This window comes from Neolamprologus brichardi, chromosome 16 (genome assembly GCF_056152115.1).
Source record: "Neolamprologus brichardi isolate AB-2024 chromosome 16, ASM5615211v1, whole genome shotgun sequence".
In the NCBI taxonomy this organism is placed as follows: Eukaryota; Metazoa; Chordata; class Actinopteri; order Cichliformes; family Cichlidae; genus Neolamprologus; species Neolamprologus brichardi.
The window spans coordinates 34,123,571-34,144,551 of record NC_142119.1 but is presented as its reverse complement, the minus strand read 5'-3'; the positions used below and the strand labels follow the sequence as shown (position 1 = coordinate 34,144,551).

General features: G+C 40.0%; 1 protein-coding gene across 1 annotated transcript; it reads right to left on the bottom strand.

The window, feature by feature from the left end:
- Positions 1–202: 202 nt before the first annotated feature.
- On the bottom strand, positions 203–14,394 carry creb1b (cAMP responsive element binding protein 1b). The gene is made up of 8 exons (XM_087829736.1): positions 14,236–14,394; positions 9,001–9,126; positions 8,732–8,878; positions 8,532–8,632; positions 6,885–7,039; positions 5,104–5,286; positions 4,789–4,942; positions 203–3,840 (listed from the first exon to the last, which is right to left on the bottom strand). Exons 2-8 carry the CDS (start codon positions 9,103–9,105, stop codon positions 3,696–3,698), a joined length of 990 nt encoding a protein of 329 aa, XP_087685862.1. The 5' UTR covers positions 9,106–9,126; positions 14,236–14,394; the 3' UTR covers positions 203–3,695.
- Between the last annotated feature and the right edge of the window lie 6,587 nt (positions 14,395–20,981).

The window sequence follows — 20,981 nt, the reverse complement described above, 5'->3', positions numbered from 1 at the left end:
GATCACTGACATAACCCGACTGCCACACTGAAACGCTCACACCTCACCCCTTTCTCGATGTCCTCGTACATGTTGAAACTTGGATAATCATGATTATTAAACTGACATGCTACCATTTTATTAGAAATAGAACACTAAACACAACGCAGTCAAGCAGATTGAAAATACACACAATACAATTAATACAATTAACAATAGGATATATAATCTTCAGTATCAGTTTATTGTGACATAGCAAGTGTTTACAAAAGAGTGACATAATGCCAGAGTAACAGCACTTTGAAATAATGGGCTGGTATAGTTTTATAATTTGACAATGTTTAAACAAACAGTATTGAATGCTTCAGATGGCAACCCCGTCTATACAAGGTACCGTATGATACATGGCATTTTCAATTGATAACTTGCAAAAGTGGCAATATACAAACTCATCACATTAAAAGTTAGAAAAAATGTCATTATTACTGTTCTAGAAATCCTGTTTATATGTACACACTTTTACACACATGGATATCGTTCTGTTACATGCACAAACGAGGCCCGTTGTTACAAATTATTCTGGCACACAAACAAAAATCAAAACAATTATCGTTTAAAAGATATTGTGTAATCACATCACAAAGTTGAGCTCACCATATCAAATCAACAGAAAATAAAGTTATTACTAGATTTTTTTTTTAAATATAAGCACCACTGAAAGTTTGAATTACAAAGGGGTTGACTTTCTTGCATTTCCTCTCTGTCGCATCATAATGGCACTGATATCTAAAAGTTGTCACTGCTACCAATCCCTGAACACACTGCTAGAGCCCTGGCACTGACCATGCATTTATTACTAAATACAGATTTTTAGCCCATTTATGGTTTTCTCAATCATCAGACTTTATCATCATCATCCCCTGGAGTGCAGTGCAAGAACATTATTTATGACTTTATGAATTCTACAGATTGCTTTAAATCAAAGTCTACACTCTGTTGTGCAATGGCAAATGTGTAGATGAAGAGCAGGAAGCATTTGAAAGCTCTGAAAAGCTTTCAAATGCTAATAAGTGGACCAAACGACTTCTTGATGAGTATAAAGATCACAGCCGTGAGCTAAAGGACATTTTTTAAATGTCCCTTTCTAGCTTTTGAAGTTTTCATGTCAGCATCTTTCCCACTAAAAATGCCTCAAACTTTTCATTAGAGAGGATTGCAGTAATGATCTGGCTGAAATGAATGAAAGACTGAATTGACATAAGAAAAAATAAAAACTGTGCTTTAATTTCTTAACTTAGACAGAAAACCTTTACCTGCTGGACGTTCTGCTCATTTAGAAAGATTTTCATAACAAATTTATGTCACAACAATATAACATTTGTTTGAGCAGAAACAGTTGATATACATATCGTATCGCTGCTAAAACTCCCCACTATGTTCTGTTAAAACAAATATAGCTTTCTTATGAAATACATTTTATTTTGAAAGTCACCCTAAACAATGGGAATGGTATTCTCAAATTCCATGAGCATAGACAAAAGATATGTTTAGGAAACCTAATAAAGTTTTCCACTGACAAAATTGTGAAGCTGATATATCTCGTGGACCCCAAATGCTTTCAACAGACTTGTTTTTGTCTACAAACACCACTGATCCTAAAGAACACTCCAAAATATAACATCTCCATTGAAGGCCTTTTCTCATACACTAGCTGCCATGACGGTGGTAGGCCCGGTGGATAACATGAATGCACACATACATTTCTTTCAATTATACACTGATATATGTTACAAATATGCAAAGTTGATTTTCATACAAGCCATAAGAACATTTTTTTCCATATCAAACAAACAGAAATACATGAGTTCTACACATGCTGTAGAGTCTATGTACAGTAATATAAAAAAATAAACACACAAATACATACACATATCTGTTCAAAAACCACACACAGTCCCACAAAGTGATCTCCTCTCAATGGAGTGTACATCTTCACGGGTTATTAGAGTTAAACTCATGTTACTGTAGCCGTTATCTTCTGTAGATTTCACCAAGGATCCAAACTGCTACATATCCAGAAATGACCCGCAATCTTATGGTGTCACAATTCAGATTTTACCATCATTCAACAGACAAAATGGAAATAAGATTAAAAAACAAAACAAAACAAAAGTTTTGTCGGGTTTGCTTCCTTCTTCTTTTAATCCTCTAAAATTTTGTTGTGAGAGCATTTTACGCACCAAATTAAGAGCGTGCATTGGCAAATGCAACACTTTAATAATTTAAACCATGAATATACCTAATGTCTAAAATTGAAATTTTTCCTTAAGCTAATGAGTAAAATGTTCCCAGAATTACTAGGAATCTTTACTAAAACTATAAAACAAAAATAATCTGCCTTTAAAACAGTGCTAATGATCTTTCGGGAGTAGCGACAATTGTCATGAGAAAAAAAAAAAGCAGTGAATAGAAAATTGTAATATCACCATTTCAATATGTAACACATGCGACTGCGGCAATCAACTTTCTGCTTGCACCTACGTAGCTCCACTTTCTTCCTTTTTGGCAGTTGGTAGCATCATTACAAATATTTAGAAGACAAAAAAGGATTGTTTGTGCCTAATTAGCTGTAGAGTCCCCTTTACAATGTGGTTCACATGAACGAGTGGATCAAGTAGAAATTCACGTTTCATTCAAAGCCTTTAACTGCAACTGACTGGGTTTGCCTGGTACAGCAACATATTGGCTATTTTCCAGAAAGTAAAAAAAAAATACAGCTGGAAAAATATCAATTGACAAGATAATTTTATATGTATATAAATAAAAACAAATAAATCAACCAATCCCCCCCCTTCTTTTTAAAACAAGCTTTGTGATCTTGTCAAAGTTTTGGCCAGTAAACATTTTCAAAGCTGACTACCTTCAATGTGATATTGCGCCACTGCAACAAAACCCTTTTTGGCAGGTTTCCATTGAATCACATATTAGGACACAGTGAAAAAAGTTCTCGCCTTACAGTTTGATATTAAACCAAAACCACTGGGCAAATTAAACAGCAAGCGACAGCTACAACAGTGACACTCCAAGGCCAACTTAAAGATGGCATTATTGCTTACATAGTAAATGCAGGACTCTACGGGAGTCCAGTGAGGAAAATAAACTGTTTTTCAACAACTGAACCTTGATTCAAGTAAAAAAAACAAAAAACTTGAACTTGGAAGAGAGATAGTAAAAGTTAGTACCTCAGTAAACCCTTATGAATGATTTGCATCTTCAAGTTGGCCTGGAAGTTGAATCATTTACTCAAAGAAAAACAAACAGAAAACAAGCAGATATCAGGATTTCTTCTTCTTGTCCTGTGAAGCAACATTACACTAAGATCTGGGCATCAGCCAAAACTATGACAATAAAACTCAGGCTCGCACACAAAGCAGCATTAACCACTGTCATATGCTTGTCATTGCGATCTGTATTGTAATTGCCTATGAAGTATCAGTTAGCACTTCTGCAGTTTTTCTCATTAGACCTTGATAACAGTACACAACTTTTGTTTTTTAAATTTATTGTAATAACAGTCTTCTGGATAGAGCCATTTTGTGGGGGTGGGGATAAAGACCAGGCAAGGGCAAACCGGAAGTCCAGGTAGACAGAAACAGTCAAAGCATTTGAAAGGTATTGAAATGCTACTTGGCCCAGTCTGGTGTTCAGGAGTGCAACTATTCTGATTTATGGCAGTAAAGGTCTTTAAGGGCTTTAAGTTCTTCAATTAGTGTCTTGTTTTGGTTCTCCAGAACGGCCACTCGGTTCTCCAGACATTTAACATATTCCTTCTTCTTCCTGCGACATTCACGGGCCGCCTCTCTGTAGAAGGATAAGACACAATTTGGGTTTTTGTTTCCTTCTGAATGCTGGATTTGGTGGCTACTCATTGGCCTCCTTTCTAATACCTGCAATGTGAACACTTCTCAAATGTACCAAACTCTGGGCTGAAACATACTCACTACAGGGATTGTATGAAGTAGGGATGCAACGATACCAATTTTTTCAAACCGATACGATACCGATACTTGGATCCGAGTACTTGCCGATACAGAGTACAAAAAACGATACTTCTACCACACACACACACACACAAATACAATTAATTGGAAGACAGGTTTTATTATATTTCCTGCCGATAAAAAATAAAATCTTAATAAAAATGACCACAAAAAAATTTCAATTGAAAAATAAGCACTTCTGTTAAATTATTGCAGAGTCTCCACATTGTAATTTTACAAAATATCACTGAACTATTGGCACTGTCTCGAGCTTTCAGAATAATAAATAAACACTTCTGTTTGGAATAAAATAAATACAAATTAGGTTTGAGAATAAATTAAACTTTTAAATTATTGCAGAGTGTCCATATTGTAAACAAACAAACAAAATAATTATTATTAAATAAATAATAAAATATAAAAAATTATAAAATAAATAATAAATAAAATAATAATTGGCCCCCTAGTGGCCAATCTAAAAAACTACAACAAAAATGACAAGCCACCCTCTGATTTATGAAATAAGCTAGTATTGGTTCATGGTATCGGTTAACTTTTGAGAGTATGAGTACACACACATTTTACAGTATCGGCCCTGATACCCGATACCAGTATCGGTACCGGTGCATCCCTAGTATGAATCACTATTAACTTGCTATGAATACCCTGCGATTCCTGGTGCTTGCAGCCGTAGAAATGTATTTGAAGAAACGGCAAAGACATTACAAAACAAACAAACACAAAAACACACAGTCCTCCTTTTTTATACCTGTTCTTCATGAGGCGGACCTCGCGTTTTCTGGTGACCTCCTCAGTGGCGCCCTGGGTCGGAAGAGCAGGGGACGAGGCCATGACTACCCCGGGAGCAATGGTGCTGGCAGGGGCTGCTCGGATCTGATAGGCCTGAACGTCACCCGAGGCAGCTAACAGGAAAATTTGACAGAAAGCAGATGTTTAATTTGGCCTCTTAATGAACCTAGTTTACTGTTTAACTATCTCGTTTACTAACGATGAACATCCAAATGTTTTTGTCTTAAAGACAAAAGAATGGCTGTGCTCACGGATAATAGACTGCCACTCTTACCTTGGACCACCACCTGGTTGCTGGGAACCAGTATCTGCTGGCCGTCACTGGTCTGTGCATACTGCAGTATGGTGGCACCAGGCTGGGCTGCTGCTGCATTGGTCATAGTCAGAGTCTGAAGGCCCTGTACTCCATCTGTACCATTATTGGCCAACTGAATGGCTCCACCCTGTGTGATTGCAACTATTTGAGGGACAAATGAAAGGGGAGAAAAATAAAAGGACAGAAAACACATTATAAATTTGTTTCATTCTTATCGTTCTTCGCTCCCCAGTCTTCCCATAAAGAAAACATTGTGGTGAATGTGCTGTGAAGTTGTTATTGTTTCTTTTAGAGTCTTGCGCTTAATCAAACATGAAGCATCAAACTGTATTTCTGTGATGAACTTGCACAAACTGTTAAACATCTCTTGGACTGCCCCACAAACAAAACAATTAGCTAAACAGCTCAGACTTATTGTCTTCCTCTATGTGATGAATATGTGGAATATTAGCTGCCCTTTACTTTCTTAACCCAGTTTAAGTCATTTAAAAATGCTTTAAACTGCAATGAAAACATAACATATTTTAATACTAGTGTGATCTCCCTCAATATGTTTACATTTATATTAAGTAATCAGGTTTTTTGTATTACTGGGGAGATACGGTAATTGTCGGGCTATAAGCCGCTACTTTTTGCACAAGCTTTGAACCCTGCGGCTTTTAGTCAGGTGCGGCTTTTCTATGGATCGTCCGTGATTTTTGTGATATCGTAAGAGGATTTGTTTTGTTTGTTCCGCACTACGTTGCCTGGCGGAAGAATCGGGGTTCAAGAGTGGTATGTTGGTCACATGTCCATCCGCCAGGCAACATAGTGCCGTACAAGTAGCGCGAAAAACAAACTTCAAAGTAGCGCTACGCGTTCAGCGGGAGGCGTGGATGACGAACAGCGATAAACTTGTGAAAAGCAAGTTATGCTCAACTCCACCGGTGGATCCTGACAGCGTGGAAAAGTGTGAAAACATCCACGATCACCAACGGAGGAGGACACCGCCACGGCCCTTCAGAGGGTGTTCGACTCTGACACTGACAACGAGGATTTGTTTGGTTTTGAAAGTGACAACGAAGGAGAGAAGCTGAGAGTGGATGACGAAGCCATCCTGAGCCTGTTCGTTTCCGACACTGGAGAAGAGGACTTTGGTGGTTTTAGTGCGCAGGAAGAAGAGAAAGATGGTGAATGACTGACTTTTCTTCTTGTTAAAGCCGTGTCACTGCACCTGAGCCTAAAAGGTAGAATCTATTTTTCTGGTGTGCTGTAGGTTATTGTTATGTACTACATTTGTTACTCGTTTATGAAGCACAGTACATGTTTCGTACTTGTAATTACTGCTACTTGTACATATACCTAAAAAGTTATGCAAATATGTACCCATAACGTGTTTTTCAAAATATTAATAAAAGGGGTGTGTCTCCAAACAGCCATCTCTTTCCTGACATATTCATATTGTGCATATTCTCTTACATATGATAAGTCAACATTGAAACACCTGCGGCTTTTAGTCAGGTGCGGCTAATGTATGTACAAAACAGGATTTTCCCCTGATTTTAGCTTGTGCGGCTAATATTCAGGTGCGCTTTGTAGTCCGGGAAATACGGTAATTTAAGACTTCACATGAAGTAGTGAGGTTGATGGTTAAATTGCTTTATTTATTATAAATATTTTAGATTTTAATTGCTAATTATATTCTTTTAATTACTAAAATAACTTAACATAATTTAATTACTGAACCAAATGTCACTTACTGTATTGGCCGCTGCTGGTCTGGTAGATGGGTGTCGGGACAGTAACAGTGGTGATTGCAGGTGTGGCGGCAGCAGCAGACGAGTCGTCTTCGGCCTTTTCTTCCTCGATACGAGGGACGGCAGGCGCATCAGACGAAAGGTCGTTCAGAATTTTCCTGTTAGGACACGCAGAAGTGGATTTACTGTCAATCCTAGTTATCCTTATAAAATAATGTATCAGCCTTAGCCTGAGCGTTAAGTCAGGGCAAGCGAGACAGCCAGTGCCCTGTGAAATCTAAAAATAGACATCAGCTAACAAAGTGAAAGCAAACTCTCTTTAAACATCAAACAGTGTTCTGTTCCATAAACCATCTTTCATTGCTTATTCGTGTCCTTCCTGTAAATATTAATGCAGTAATATTACATTGTCTCATAATAAACATTTAACAATATAAATCTGAGGCTACACCAACACAAGTCCTAATGTGGACACACATATGATCGTTTACTTAGAATTTAGGTATAAAAACAAAGCAATCAGCACAAAGCAAAGGTGAAAATCAGCACAAAGAGACTTTAAGGCATCACAGTGAGTCTACTTTAGAAACAAATAGAAAATGAGGCTGCAGCCTGACTGCTCATCACTGCCTTTGTTAGCTCTTGAAGTTCAGGATCTGGCTGCTGGACTGGGGTCTGCATTCATTCAGTTTTAACATCACTCTGGGTTCTAGGCTAGGTTAACGTTAGCACACTGACTCTGTAGATGCTTGCAAGGAGCTTGGTTTAGCACCGTAATGCAGTTGTTTCTGTCCGGGATGCAGTTTGCACTCGTTTTTGGGGGAATACAAATAAAAGAAATGCCCATATCCATACACACAAACTAAAATCAGCCGATTGTATTGCAACCTATATGCACGATTGATAAGCAAGCAAGAAGAAATGTAACTTTTGGGAACTACTTCTCGATTCCTGAAACTTACAGAGCCAAATGAAAATGGTTTAGTGGCCATCTGTTGTTCCTAGAGTATTTAAAAGTAGAATTGGAGGCAGAGCCTTCAGTTTTCAGGCCCCTCTTCTGTGGAACCAGCTTCCAGTTTGGATTCGGGAGACAGACACTATCTCTACTTTCAAGATTAGGCTTCAAACTTTCCTTTTTGCTAAAGCATATAGTTAGGGCTGGACCAGGAGACCCTGAATCCTCCCTTAGTTATGCTGCAATAGATGTAGGCTGCCGGGGGATTCCCATGATGCATTGAGTTTTTCCTTTCCAGTCACCTTTCTCACTCACTATGTATTAACAGACTTCTCTGTATTGAATCATATCTGTTATTAACCTCTGTCTCTCTTCCACAGCATGTCTTTATCCTGTCTTCCTTCTCTCACCCCAACCAATCACAGCAGATGGCCCCGCCCCTCCCTGAGCCTGGTTCTGCCGGAGGTTTCTTCCTGTTAAAAGGGAGTTTTTCCTTCCCACTGTCGCCAAAATGCTGCTCATAGGGGGTCATATGATTGTTGGGTTTTTCTCTGTATCTATGAAGCGCCTTGAGGCGACTTTTGTTGTGATTTGGCGCTATATAAATAAAATTGAATTGAATTGAATTGACAGTTTCCCCCAAAGCTTTAGACTCATCTGTGGCATAACACCACTGTCTTGAATGTCTTAATTACCTGTATGAGGGGCGCCGTGACAGAATCTCTCTGCGCTTCTGAGAGTCGGTCACGCTGTCTACAGACTCCTGCGAATCCTCGCTTTCTGCTATGGTGGAGATCTGGAGCATCAATCAAAAGAACAAGACATTAATCAACACTTCACGGTTAATGATCTTGTGCTGAGGCTGAATAAAAAGACAGTACTGCTCAAGCTTCACCTGTACGGCTTGGACCTGTGGGGACTGGATTACAGATGGCTGCGCAGCCTGGATCACACCGTGGACCTGAACCGTCTGTCCGTTGGGCAGCTGTACCAGTGTTACTGTGGGACCTGTTGCTGAGGCATGTCCTGCTGTCATGGACACCTAGATTCAGAGGTGATATGACTGAGCTATCACATGCATTTTAACACACTTCAAGATGGGCACTGAACGCACTGAAAGTAGGGGAAATTGTGTCAACATCATCTTCATCACGCGATTGATACCTGCGCCAAAGTAGCAATCTGTGCCGGGGTGATGTGCTGGTTCTCCGTCTCAGTCACAGCAGTCTCTGCCCCCTGCTGAACCTCTGCTGCTGACTCCATCTTCATTGGCTGACCTGATGTTGTAACCTGGGTGCAGATTTGAATGAAGCTGTTAGAACGAAGCTTTTGGGGAGCTGCAGCAAGCAGGCGACTGAAGCTTAGAAGCGTAGAATATGTTTGAATTTAAACTTCCACTTAAATAAAAACTCCGAACGAGTCACCAAGGAGTCAATAACAGTAAACATAACAACAGTTGTCAACCACTGGCCATCTGAGTAAACATACTATCATTCTCTTAAAAAAATATGGCTTTTATGATGCTAATCATCAATAATAAAATCTCCTGGAAGCTTCTTCTATACCTGTGCAATGTTCTGGTATTTAAAGCCCGCACTGCTTTACAATAAGCTGAAGGCATTTGTCGTCTTCATGTCTGAATGTAAACCCTGGTCACTTTTCTGTAAAGGCAGAACTGCAATCACTGACTAGGTCAGACCTTAAAATAATTCTGCATGAATTTAAACACAGCATACCTCTGAGAGAATGGCGTCACAAAGCTACTACTCTCCTGCTTCTCTACGAGTTTGTCAGCTCAGCAAAAGACGACTGCTTCGGGTAACGGCAGCAATAACAGAAAAGGCCAACAGGGTTTTCAGCTCTCGTGCTTTCAGTGCAGCGTCTGCTTTCAGTCGGTTTCACGGTCTCACATTTCCCGAGCTAATCTAAAAAAAAAAAAAGACTTTTCTCCCTAAAATTTAAGCACAATACATTTTAAGTGGTTCCCCTGCAGGTTTCTGTCATTCAACTTATTCACATTACTACAAATGTAAATGTCAACTTGTTTCTGTTTTATAAATTCTTTCTCACAGCGATAATAGCTGAACAAGCTGTTATTTCACTCCTGCCAGGAAGAGGAGAGCTGGACACTTTTGGGCTGCGTCCTTCTGTATCCCACAACACACACACACACACCTGAACCACTCTTATCTTCACTCCCTTCTACATACGCACCAACATTCCTCTGTCTATTCACTGTTGTATTACTTTTGTATATAAATAAAGACCAGAGCGGTAACATTTATGACATTTATTTTGGTCCTTCGAGCCGGAGCAGAAACATCAGAACTGTTATCTATCAAGGATCCAGCACTGATTCCTGACGCCGTGGGAAGCCAGCACCGAAGTCTGTGCACAGCCCTCTTAGACGAGGCCGAAAGCCCCGGGACGTTAATTCGGGTCCAGGCCGGTGTTTTTAGTCTGGTCCACGGCGGTGGGATTCAGTCTGGCGATCCGAACCACCAGTGAGACGTCTGAGGGTGAGAAACACTATTTTGTTTAAAGAAACGTAAAATACGTTTCGACCGGTTTTAGAAGTAGCCAAAATTACTTCGTGACAAAATAAAATACATTTCAACAAATTAAAATATTTTGACAAAGTAAAATAGTTTTAAGTTGCCAAAAAGAACTGTGTTTAGACTGGTTTTAGAGGTAACCGTAACAAATTAGCACGCAAATGTCTATGTGTGTGTGTATGTGTCTGGAAGTAAGTTGATTTTACAGCACAATACGCTGCTGAACTACTTCTATTTTTTTTTTTTAATTTTCTTTGCTTGAGGCTCACGTACTGGTGACAAAGGAGAACGGTTGAGTTTCATCTCATAAAACTGATACCGCTTCACTTTTAGAGTAAATATTGTAAAATATAACTTTACAGTAAAATGTTAAAAAGGTTTTTGAGTTAGTTCAGCTGTTTATAACATACGTTGAGCATCAGAATAATTCTGTTTCTAAAGCGAGACAAAGCGCATGTATAAAGGAGTCACGCCAAGAGCAGTAACTTCACTGTTCATATATGAGAAATTCAGCCCCAAACAAAGACAGGATTGATCAGGATCTAACAGCAAAAAAATCAGACCTCACGTCCAGGAAGGTGAGTTTGGAGCTGAAGATGAATCAAAACTGACATTTTTCATTCCTCTAATCAGGGTTTTTATTATTTTATGTACTATCCCCTTTCAAACATACTACTGAGTGCGTTGTCACGTAACTTTGCCCACTCAGTCGGCTGAGTGTTTGACTGGAGGAAAAGTCAAACACTCAGCCGACTGCACAACTCAATCAGTTTGTGCCAAACAACAATGCCGTGTCTGTTATTTGCTCACATTTTTGGCTTTAGTAAAAACAACATCAGAATAAAACTGAAAACTGCAGGAAAAATAGTTTCAGTGACTAAAAGTAACACCGCATATCTGCTGCAACACTTGGCACACATTCATATAACAAAAATGACCTGGATGCGTTGGGAAATAACTGAATATTTATCCCCCTGGAAAGGTTGTTTTTACCATGTCATTACTCTGAAAACACCCACAGACAACACTGCTTCACAACAAGGCCTTACTCTCCTGACGCAGGCACGACCCTTTTTATCTCGCAGAGAGGTTTCAGTGTGACAGAGAGCAGAGCAGCCTATCAGATGAAAACGTGATCACTTCACTTGCTGTTATTATGTAAATGCAGCTGAAATCACAGCACAGCCATGATTGTTGACATACGTCAAACGGTAAAGTATTCACAATAGCCTTACGAATCTCAATGAATAAAACCGTGAGGAGCAATAAGATAAAAGAGGCTGAAAATCATCTCTACGCTCCTGTATTCTCTTTCATTCCACGGTTATCTCATCTGCTCTTCTGTTTGGGAACAGTTTTTCGGTTTCAGTTTGAATGCATCCACAGACTGACATGCCCTATACGATTATGACACGCGTATCAACATGTCGCTTCACACCGTATTTGGCCTCTGTGTGATTTGACAAATAACTAGCAAAGAAAGACAAAAACTCTTTTTAAGGACATATTGCCGCTCGATTTTCTTCATGGTAGCTTCCATCATATTCAACAAAATCTGCGAAGAATGTGACTTTTTGCTGACGTCAAAAAGTCAGACAGGCCAACGTCCTCCTTCCAACTGTAATTTAAAAAAGCCATTCCTTTATATACACAGAGTAAAGCCTTTAGAAAATGTGGGACACTGCCTCAAGACGTGGGACGAGGGATAAAAACAGAAACATCTGGTCACCCTAGTGACATGTTCTGTGACAGGGGCTTAAAAAAGTAACCAAATCACAGGTTAGGTTGTTCTTAGAGATTATCAACAATTTCATTTTGTTTGTGTAATTCAGACGACATTATCAGAGCTCGATCAACATCTTAATTTTGCTGCTGAAGCCATTTTCAGGGAGTTAACAATATTAACCAATTGCGCGGGGAAGACAGAAAAATGCAGTTAAACATAAACAAGTCTAACTGCACATTTTATATATCAAATATAAGTGAAAGCAGTGCACTTTCAACCGTTTTTCTACAAGACAGAGAATTACTGCTGTAGTAACTGAAAGAAGTGCACAACTTTTTGGGCTTAAATTATTTCTGTAAAATTGCAGAAAAAGTTCTGGGGGCTCACAAACAAGACTGTCCTGTAATAAAATAAAAAAAAGAAGGAATTTCCTGTTTTTTCACATTACTGTTATTTAAATTAATAATTATTAAGTACTAAGACAGTATGAGTGGGTGAACTGACAAAGCTTTAACAGTTGTTTCAGCTGTTTATAACATTTGTGAAGCATCAGAATAATTCTGTTTCTAAAGCGAGACAACTGTGCGCATGTATAAAGGAGTCACGCCAAGAGCAGTAACTTCACTGTTCATATATGAGAAATTCAGCCCCAAACAAAGACAGGATTGATCAGGATCTAACAGCAAAAAAATCCGACCGTGTCCTCACGTCCAGGAAGGTGAGTTTGGAGTTTGGATCATTGCTTTTCTTCACATTTTCCAAAGCTGTTAAGGGGACCGGGTTGGAGTTTTTGCCGTGCTAATTGGAGCACCTGGGCCTTATGTTTGACATCCCTGCACTAGACACTATATTGTGCATCTGAATTGTGTTTTCACCATTGTCTGCATGGGCAGGTTTTGATAAAGTTACAAATGTTTATGAAAGAAAAAAATGTCCCGAACAATGGGATAGAAATTATTTTGTGAAGATGCAATCTACTCATTAACACATACAAAGGTGATCCAGGGTAATTCCAAGGGGACACATGGGCGTGCCCACGTCTTCAATAACAAACACACACAAAAGGCTTTTATTTTGGAAAGGAAAATTATTGAACTTCTTTTTTCTTTAATAAAATAAAAATGGTTAATGATCATGAAGGGCATCTTGGGCTTCCCTAACAAATCCTGATCAATTATCAGGAGGTCACACTTCAAACTCAACTTAGCTGCTCCTAACCAAAAGCTCCCACATTAACTATGATTCTAATAAAGGAGCTTTGGAGAGGTGATCCCCGCCTGACTTCAGGCGATGCAGCGAGTGTTGATCTGGGACGTGTTGTTCTTTGAGCTCCGTGATCTCACACAGTGCGTAGCTTCTCTCCGCTGCATGATTGGCTTTACACATTTCTCCCTCTGCTTTTCAAAAATCACTCGGATGCTCCGTGTGTGACAGCAGCGCCACATGGCCGGGTAACGCCCCCTCAACGCACACCGACCACATCCCAGGAGATGTGCCGCAATTTTTTTTTTTAAAAAAAGTAATGAGACCGCAAACACACGATGTGCGTTAAATCCACAGGCCCGTGGGTTATGTTTTTAAACGGGCGACCAAACGCTGAGGCCTACGATGTCACATTTCTGTGTGCACATCGACGCAAACTCGGAGCAAAATCACTAACGACGAAAGAGCGTCGATACAAATGGGTATGCAATCATACACGTAAATGCACATATATACATATAAAAGAATAACAATTAAATCTTTCAAGTAACGGAGAAAAACGCAAATATCGTAGCTAGTATTTTCAGTGCGCCTTTAACGGGAGGAAAACAGCGCAAATCTTTGCGCAGAAAGCTCAGTCAGCTACAGCATCATTTACATGTGAGCGTATTAACAAAGCTAAAGTCCGACCGCCGTTTGTTGTGTCTTAACACTCTGCCCATCCTGGTTCACTAGCAAAGCCACACATCTGCTCCGTTTCTCCCAAACAGCCGCAGACTCCCCTCCCTCCATCCTGCTACAAACACACCGCGGCGCCATGATCTCTTTGTTTGCTTCGGGCCGAACCCGACCAGACCGACACTTTCTACGGCAGTGTCCCGTCCCTGTGAGCCCCGGACACCGCTTCGTCCTTACCGATACAGTCTCCCTTCGTCACTCCCAGGCCTCCGGAGCTCCACTTTTATTCTGGCCGACACGTAAGAGCCCGCGTCAGGCTACACCTCCGCCGCGTCACCGGGAACAACAACACGGAGATTGGAGAAGGACGAGAAAGCAGATGGCGACGCTGACCGGAAATGAACGAAGCGCAGACGGAAAATGCCGGAAAATCCCGAGAATGAACGGATAGCAACGACACTCTCGTGCCCCATGAAATGTCTGGCAAAATAACTAAAAAAAACAATACGCGGTTTATTTGCAATCCAGTAATTACATAACAAAAGCAATAAAAATCTGACAGCTAAAGCTGGTGGTCATAAAAGCGTGTTGTAAACGTGAGGGTCGCTGCGTTCATCTAAAGCCGTATTAGACATATGACAAAGCAGGAAACAGAAATTCTGTAAAATATTAGTGACAGACAAGCTACTTTCTATTTTTTTCTATGTTTTTTTTTAAATATATAATTTTTCAACTATATTAATACAAACACGGTCCAGTTAACTAATTAATTTGAAAGCCCCGTGGTTTTATCTGAAACTTATACATCATTGGGCGCCCCTCAGCCTTGATTGCCTCAGTGGCCCCCAGTTAGTTGTATTGATTTGTTAGTTTAGTGGAGCTGCGGGTTTTTTTAAAAAAAAATTATTAATTTTTATCAACTACTGCGCTTATAGATCACAACTTGTATTATTAGAAATGTATTATAACAAGGTTAAATATCTAACTTCACAAGGGATTTTTAAAAAAAAGGATTTTAACTTGTCTTTCTTTTTGTTGCAGCTCCCGTCATATTTTTGATTTACTCATATAAACTAATGAAACCTCTGCTCGACTGTAACAGGTCTGTGCTTTTACTACCACATGGTTATATAATTATGTGTTACTGAATATTTCCTGGGGCACAATAAGTCTTGTTTCTTCAAGTTATCTAGTTACTCCCTCCAGTTACAACTTTGTAACATCTCATTGTGATAGTCTGTTTGTCTTAAAGATCCTGTCTGATGTACTGAACTACGCCTGTACACTCGTTCATTCGTTGGGGACCTACAAATTAGGAAAAACATTTAAAATGAAAATATGCAGCTTTAACTTAGGCCCCTATCTTCCATTTTCTTCTACTTTTAGCATGAGGATTACACTTAGATCCATTAGTTGTTCTGGTGTTTCTTGCAGTAAGTTTCAGGCAGGTCCCAGAGGGAAACTCTTCATGAATAGATTTATTCAAAAGATGAATGCTGCTTCTTGCACACAGCTGGAATTAAAGTCAGCGTCAGTACAATTCTTGCAAAAACTTTACAGCAGAAACAGTATTAAGCTTATCCTTACTGACACCAAAGCACAGTCTGACTCACAGTGATGGTGAAGATGCCCTGCATTTTATCACCTTTCACTTTCTTTGTAACCACACTACAAGAGATACAGTGTACATCATTTTCACATTAATCAGAAATAAGTACATTGTAATGGTTGACTGAGAGCCTCTGATTCAATAGACGTAGGCTGCCGGGGGATTCCCATGATGCATTGAGTTTTTCCTTTCCAGTCACCTTTCTCACTCACTATGTGTTAACAGACCTCTCTGCATTGAATCATATCTGTTATTAACCTCTGTCTCTCTTCCACAGCATGTCTTTATCCTGTCTTCCTTCTCTCACCCCAACCAATCACAGCAGATGGCCCCGCCCCTCCCTGAGCCTGGTTCTGCTGGAGGTTTCTTCCTGTTAAAAGGGAGTTTTTCCTTCCCACTGTCGCCAAAGTGCTGCTCATAGGGGGTCATATGATTGTTGGGTTTTTCTCTGTATCTATGAAGCGCCTTGAGGCGACTTTTGTTGTGATTTGGCGCTATATAAATAAAATTGAATTGAATTGATGAAATGAAGAAAAAGTTAAAGCTTTTAGCACACATAATGATTTTCAAATTATGACAACCCAACTTTTTGCTGTGAAAAAGACCAACTTGCTGTAGCCATTCAGAATCTAACCACAAGAGGGCAGCATAAGACCAGCTGAGCATGTGCACGAATAGATTTTGCAGACATTCAATCTGCTAGAAAACGTAAGCCATCTCAAGTGAGAAGTTTTCAAGAGATCAGCCAAAGGCAAACAAGAGAGAGAGAGAGAGAGAACTTTGCAAACTTAATGTGAAGTACTTGCAGATTTTCTCTCAGGCGTTTATATGCTAATGAGGAGACTGAACTCCAGCCTGGGACTCAAGAGGACACAGATCCAGTTTTACTACCTAATCACTGGGTTAGAATTTTAAGCAGCGTGTCTCAGGGTAAGATACATAATTAAATCCTGCTAAAAAATATTCTGTATCACACATCCAAGAATGAGCAAAAATATATCAGCTAGATTTTTAAATCTTGCAACAAAAAACATTCTATATGTAGAAATGAACAAATATCAGACATTACATAGTCAGATGTAACAGATTACTGTGATGTTCAATGTAGAAGAAATAAAGTGGATATGATCAGTGTCCAAGCTGTCGTCATTAAAAGGCTCATGACAGTCAGAAATAATCAAATTTTAAACGTACTTTGTGCATATTGTCAAATTCTTTTGTTGCGACATGGAAAATACTCTCATAAAGAGAGGTGTAGATTTGTGAGCTGACACCAGGTGGCAGTGTGATGAACAGATGTACTGAGTTTTAATTATTATTTAATAATCCATCCATCTTCTTCTGTTTATTCAATTCAGAAGCTTATCCCAGCTGCCAGGTACACTTAGACTGGTTGCCAGTCTATCGCAGGGCCAACACAGGCAATCCGTGTTACAATCTGTCACGCTCACATTCACACCTAAGGCCAGTTTAGAATCACCAATTAACCTAATATGGATGTCTTTGGCCAGGGTGTCCAGACCTGTGGAGAACTTGCACACTGCACACAGAAGGATCTGAAGCTGGGATTTGAACGCAGCGCTGTACCGCCCTCAACCTTCCCCCATTTAACCATTGCTAGATTTTAGTTATCGATATATAGATATTGTCTAATTTGAATCTGTACAGATGCATTCAGTGAGTTGTTGTCGTCGATTTTTGTTGAGACCTCATTTTGGGAAAAAACAGGGGGGACCTAGAACTTTGTTTTACCAGCAAAGTTCTAGCTTCAAAGCTCCTCGTCATCCTTTGTTATGGACTTTGCATTTTCTACCAGTGCCTGCTCCATTTTCTTCCCAGCACAGGAGACTGTTAGGGAAATGAATGAATTCAAGTTGGCTCGTGGTGTGGATGTGAGCAGCTGCCTCCCTGTATTAGCCTTGCAATGAACTGGTGATTTGTTCAAGGTGTAACCCCCCACTTTCCTAATAATAGCAGCGATAAGCTCCAGGTCTCTTCCCACCCCGATGTGGATACGAGGCTCAGAAATCTGATGGATGGATGTTTAGAGTAGACGATGAATGGTGCAAAGATTCAGAGGAAGCGAGGGATTAAAAATGCCACACAAATTATGACAATGCCAATCTTTGAGAAAAATGCAAAGAAAGAAGAAGTGGTAGAAGAAAAAGAATAATTTACACACTTCACTGCTCAAACCGTCTCCAACCACACGGATATAGATGGATATGAATAATAAGCTCTGTTCTCATGAGCTTTGTTCTCATGCACAGCTCTGCTGGGCAATGCCTGGAGAACTTCAGGGCATTTGTGAAAATGGTTATGCAGTCCAAGGTTCTTTCTTTTTACCTTCATTCTTTTTCCTCTTCCCTGGAACCAAAAATTGGTATTTCGACCTTACCACATGGTGGCGCTGTAAAGCTACGAAAATTCTGAGACCATGTGCTCCTCGGTCTCTGGCTCGTCCTACCCAGGACTGGAGAGACGAGAGCTGCTGGTGTGTCACCGCGCAGATATGCAGAGTTTATCAAGGCAATTCTTTTTATAATCCTCCTGATGCTCGTTGCCGGTGTTTTATCTGTTTAATAGCATTTTACTGCTACACGCCGTAAAAAACACCCTTTTTATTGTGGCACCAAACACATTGTTTGGGGATTTGACCCTGCCTGGGTAATGAACAGCAGTGAATTTGCAGCCAGTTATATATATTAAAATAAAGAGGTGGAAAAAAGAACAAGAGGTGAGGAGGTGCTGAGGTGGGGGTGGGGGTTAACCCAAAGAGGAGAGGAGGAATATTTTACAGCCTGTTCTCCATGGCTCATTAGAGCTTTCAGCTCTGCTGATTTTTAACCGTTTTTGCTGGATCGTCGTGGCAAAAAAAATCAACACTTACTTTGTCAAATAGAAAAAAATTAGGTACAAAACAGCCTTTTAATTAAAAGATAAATGTTGTTTTCAAGACTTGAAACATATATTTGTAAAATCCTGGCATTGAATGTTGGGATACTGCAGCTCTACAAAGGAGGAAAACCTGGAATCTAACAGGGATCAGATTTAAATGAGTGGAAACGTACAAGCAGTCCAACACCTACTATACTGTAATTTTCTGCTGCTCATTCCTGTGCAATATCCCATCTGCCCTCCCGTCATATTTCTTTTCAAGATTTTCTTATTTAATCACTAATGTACATATATTTATATTTATAGATACATATATATTTAGTCATTTTTTCTCTTTCACCATGTCTCTCTAATATTTAGCTCCTTACTATTTTTATATTTTATTTTATTATATTTTATTTTATTATATTTTATTATATTTTCTCCTACTGTATCATGCTGCTGAGTGACTGCTGCTCGTCAAACACATTTCATTGCAATGTTGACCCTGTGCTAACTTGCATATGACAAATAAAACTGAAACTGAACCCTCCATCACCATCACGGCTCCTAATACAGAACTGTGTTTTGAAACATGCATCTAGAGTGATGTTATTATCCTAGATATTTAACATGCATAGAGAATGTCTCCTAAGTAGCACTGAAGCAGCATCTTACTCATATCTACATGTAGCTGTTATCCACTGGTTTCCATTTACCACTCGTTGACCACACCTATAGGGCTTTTCTGTGTGATATCTTGTCCCCATTGGTGCTCATTTGTTTACCTTCCTCCAGATTTCACTCTTGACTTCACACTTCTTCCTCCTTTACTCCAGAAGATCAAGAGTCGCCACTACAAGACTAAACATTTTCTTACATAACCAATGCTGAGAAAACTTAGTCCCACAGTTAAAGGTTTGTGTAGGAAAAACAGTTTCACCAAAATCTCTCTAGTCTGTAGCCAGAAGCCAAGAGGTGGCTCAGCAGAATTACCCCTCAGCAATGAAGATGACTCAGGGATGCAAAGCCAAACACAGCAGAAAAAATATCAAACAGATGAAACAAGATTGTAGTAAAATGAGGACTGACAATGTGCACAGCAGAACACACAAACACACACAAAATTACAAACTATATTTATGTGTCACTAGCAGCTGTCAAGCTGCAAATACATCACAACAATGCTTTCAGGTAGCAGCAGGGAGCTAACACAAGAGCAATCATGTGAGCCTTCCATTACCGATCTGATACTGGTAAAACGTCCATGTCTGACATTTTCCTTCAGCACTCTGTGTTTTTAAGCAGACACATTTAATCCTGTTTCATGTGAATTCAAACCCCATCTGGTTCACAGCAGCTGGAGTTTCAGCGACGCTTCGTGCCTTCACTTCACCTCTCGGGCGAGATCTTTTCTTTTCTTTGCATTTTTGGTTCGGAGGCATTTTATTTTCGGCCACGCCGTTTTAGATCCCTGCGTGTCAAAATGTGATGATCATGAGGAGCGGGCGATGCATTAATACGGAGAAGTCATATGTTTGTTTCTTCTTTTTGGTCTAAGTAGAGAGGAATAGATATTTTAAAGAAGGAGAATGGAGCGAGACATAAAACTGATTTTACATGCAACCACAGAGGGAGAGAGACAGACAGAGAAAGAATCAATAGAGGCATTTGGTCTATTATCATAAACACACAGTGTGCGTGCGTATTTGTGTCTCTGCGAGTGTGTGTGTGTGTATGGGAAGAATGTTTTTATCTCCAGATGGTTGACTGAGATTTGGCTGGTTGGTACACAGAGTCAGAGAGAAAAAAGCGGGCAGAAGGCGTCTTTTCTACTTGAGCTCGACTAAATGCATTTGTGTGTGTGTGTGTGTGTGTGTGTGTGTGTGTGTGTGTGTGTGTGTGTGTGTGTGTATTTTGGTGTGTACCGTGTCTGCCAACCGCCTGTCTGTGTGTGTATATGCGTCTGTTTTGTGTGTACATGAGTGTGTATGCATGCGTGTGGTTGACCTTGAAGAAGGAGGATCAGTTGGAGGAGAGAGGGATGAGGAGCCCCCCCACCCCCCCATCCCCCGCCGCGCCTCCCCCCTGGGTAAAGAACGACTGGCTTCTCATCCTCCTCCTGTCCTCTCTTTTTCTTCTTCTTTCTTCTCGGAGTCGTTTCTTTTCCACCTCCTTCACTTTCTCCTCCTTTTTTGCGTTCTCTTCTTTCTCCTTCTCGCCTCCCTTTTTCCTCCCCCCTTTTTTCCTTTTTACCCACTCACCTTGTTTTTTATGTTCTCCCTTTTTCATTTCCACACCATGTGTCCTCGTGTCTCCTCTTGTCTTTTATGCTGTCTCCTTCCCTATCCTTATTTCCTCTCCTCCCCTCGTTTAACCTTAGTTCCTTCTCTCTCTCCTTGTCTCTTCTACCACACTTTTTCTTCTTTTCTTTTACCCTCAATCGTCTCTTCTTCTTCTCTTTTATGTACACTCATCCCTTTGTCACCCTTCCTTG

What these genes read in the sequence shown, in the direction of transcription:
- creb1b (XM_087829736.1), bottom strand. Translation starts at nt 9,105, where the DNA reads ATGAAGATGGAGTCAGCAGCAGAGGTTCAGCAGGGGGCAGAGACTGCT. An exon ending in GACCAGCAGCGGCCAATACA is followed by an intron (nt 5,287 to 6,884) that starts GTAAGTGACATT and finishes TCCCTCAAATAG; the next exon opens with TTGCAATCACACAGGGTGGA. An exon ending in GTCCGCCTCATGAAGAACAG is followed by an intron (nt 3,841 to 4,788) that starts GTATAAAAAAGG and finishes ATCCTTCTACAG; the next exon opens with AGAGGCGGCCCGTGAATGTC.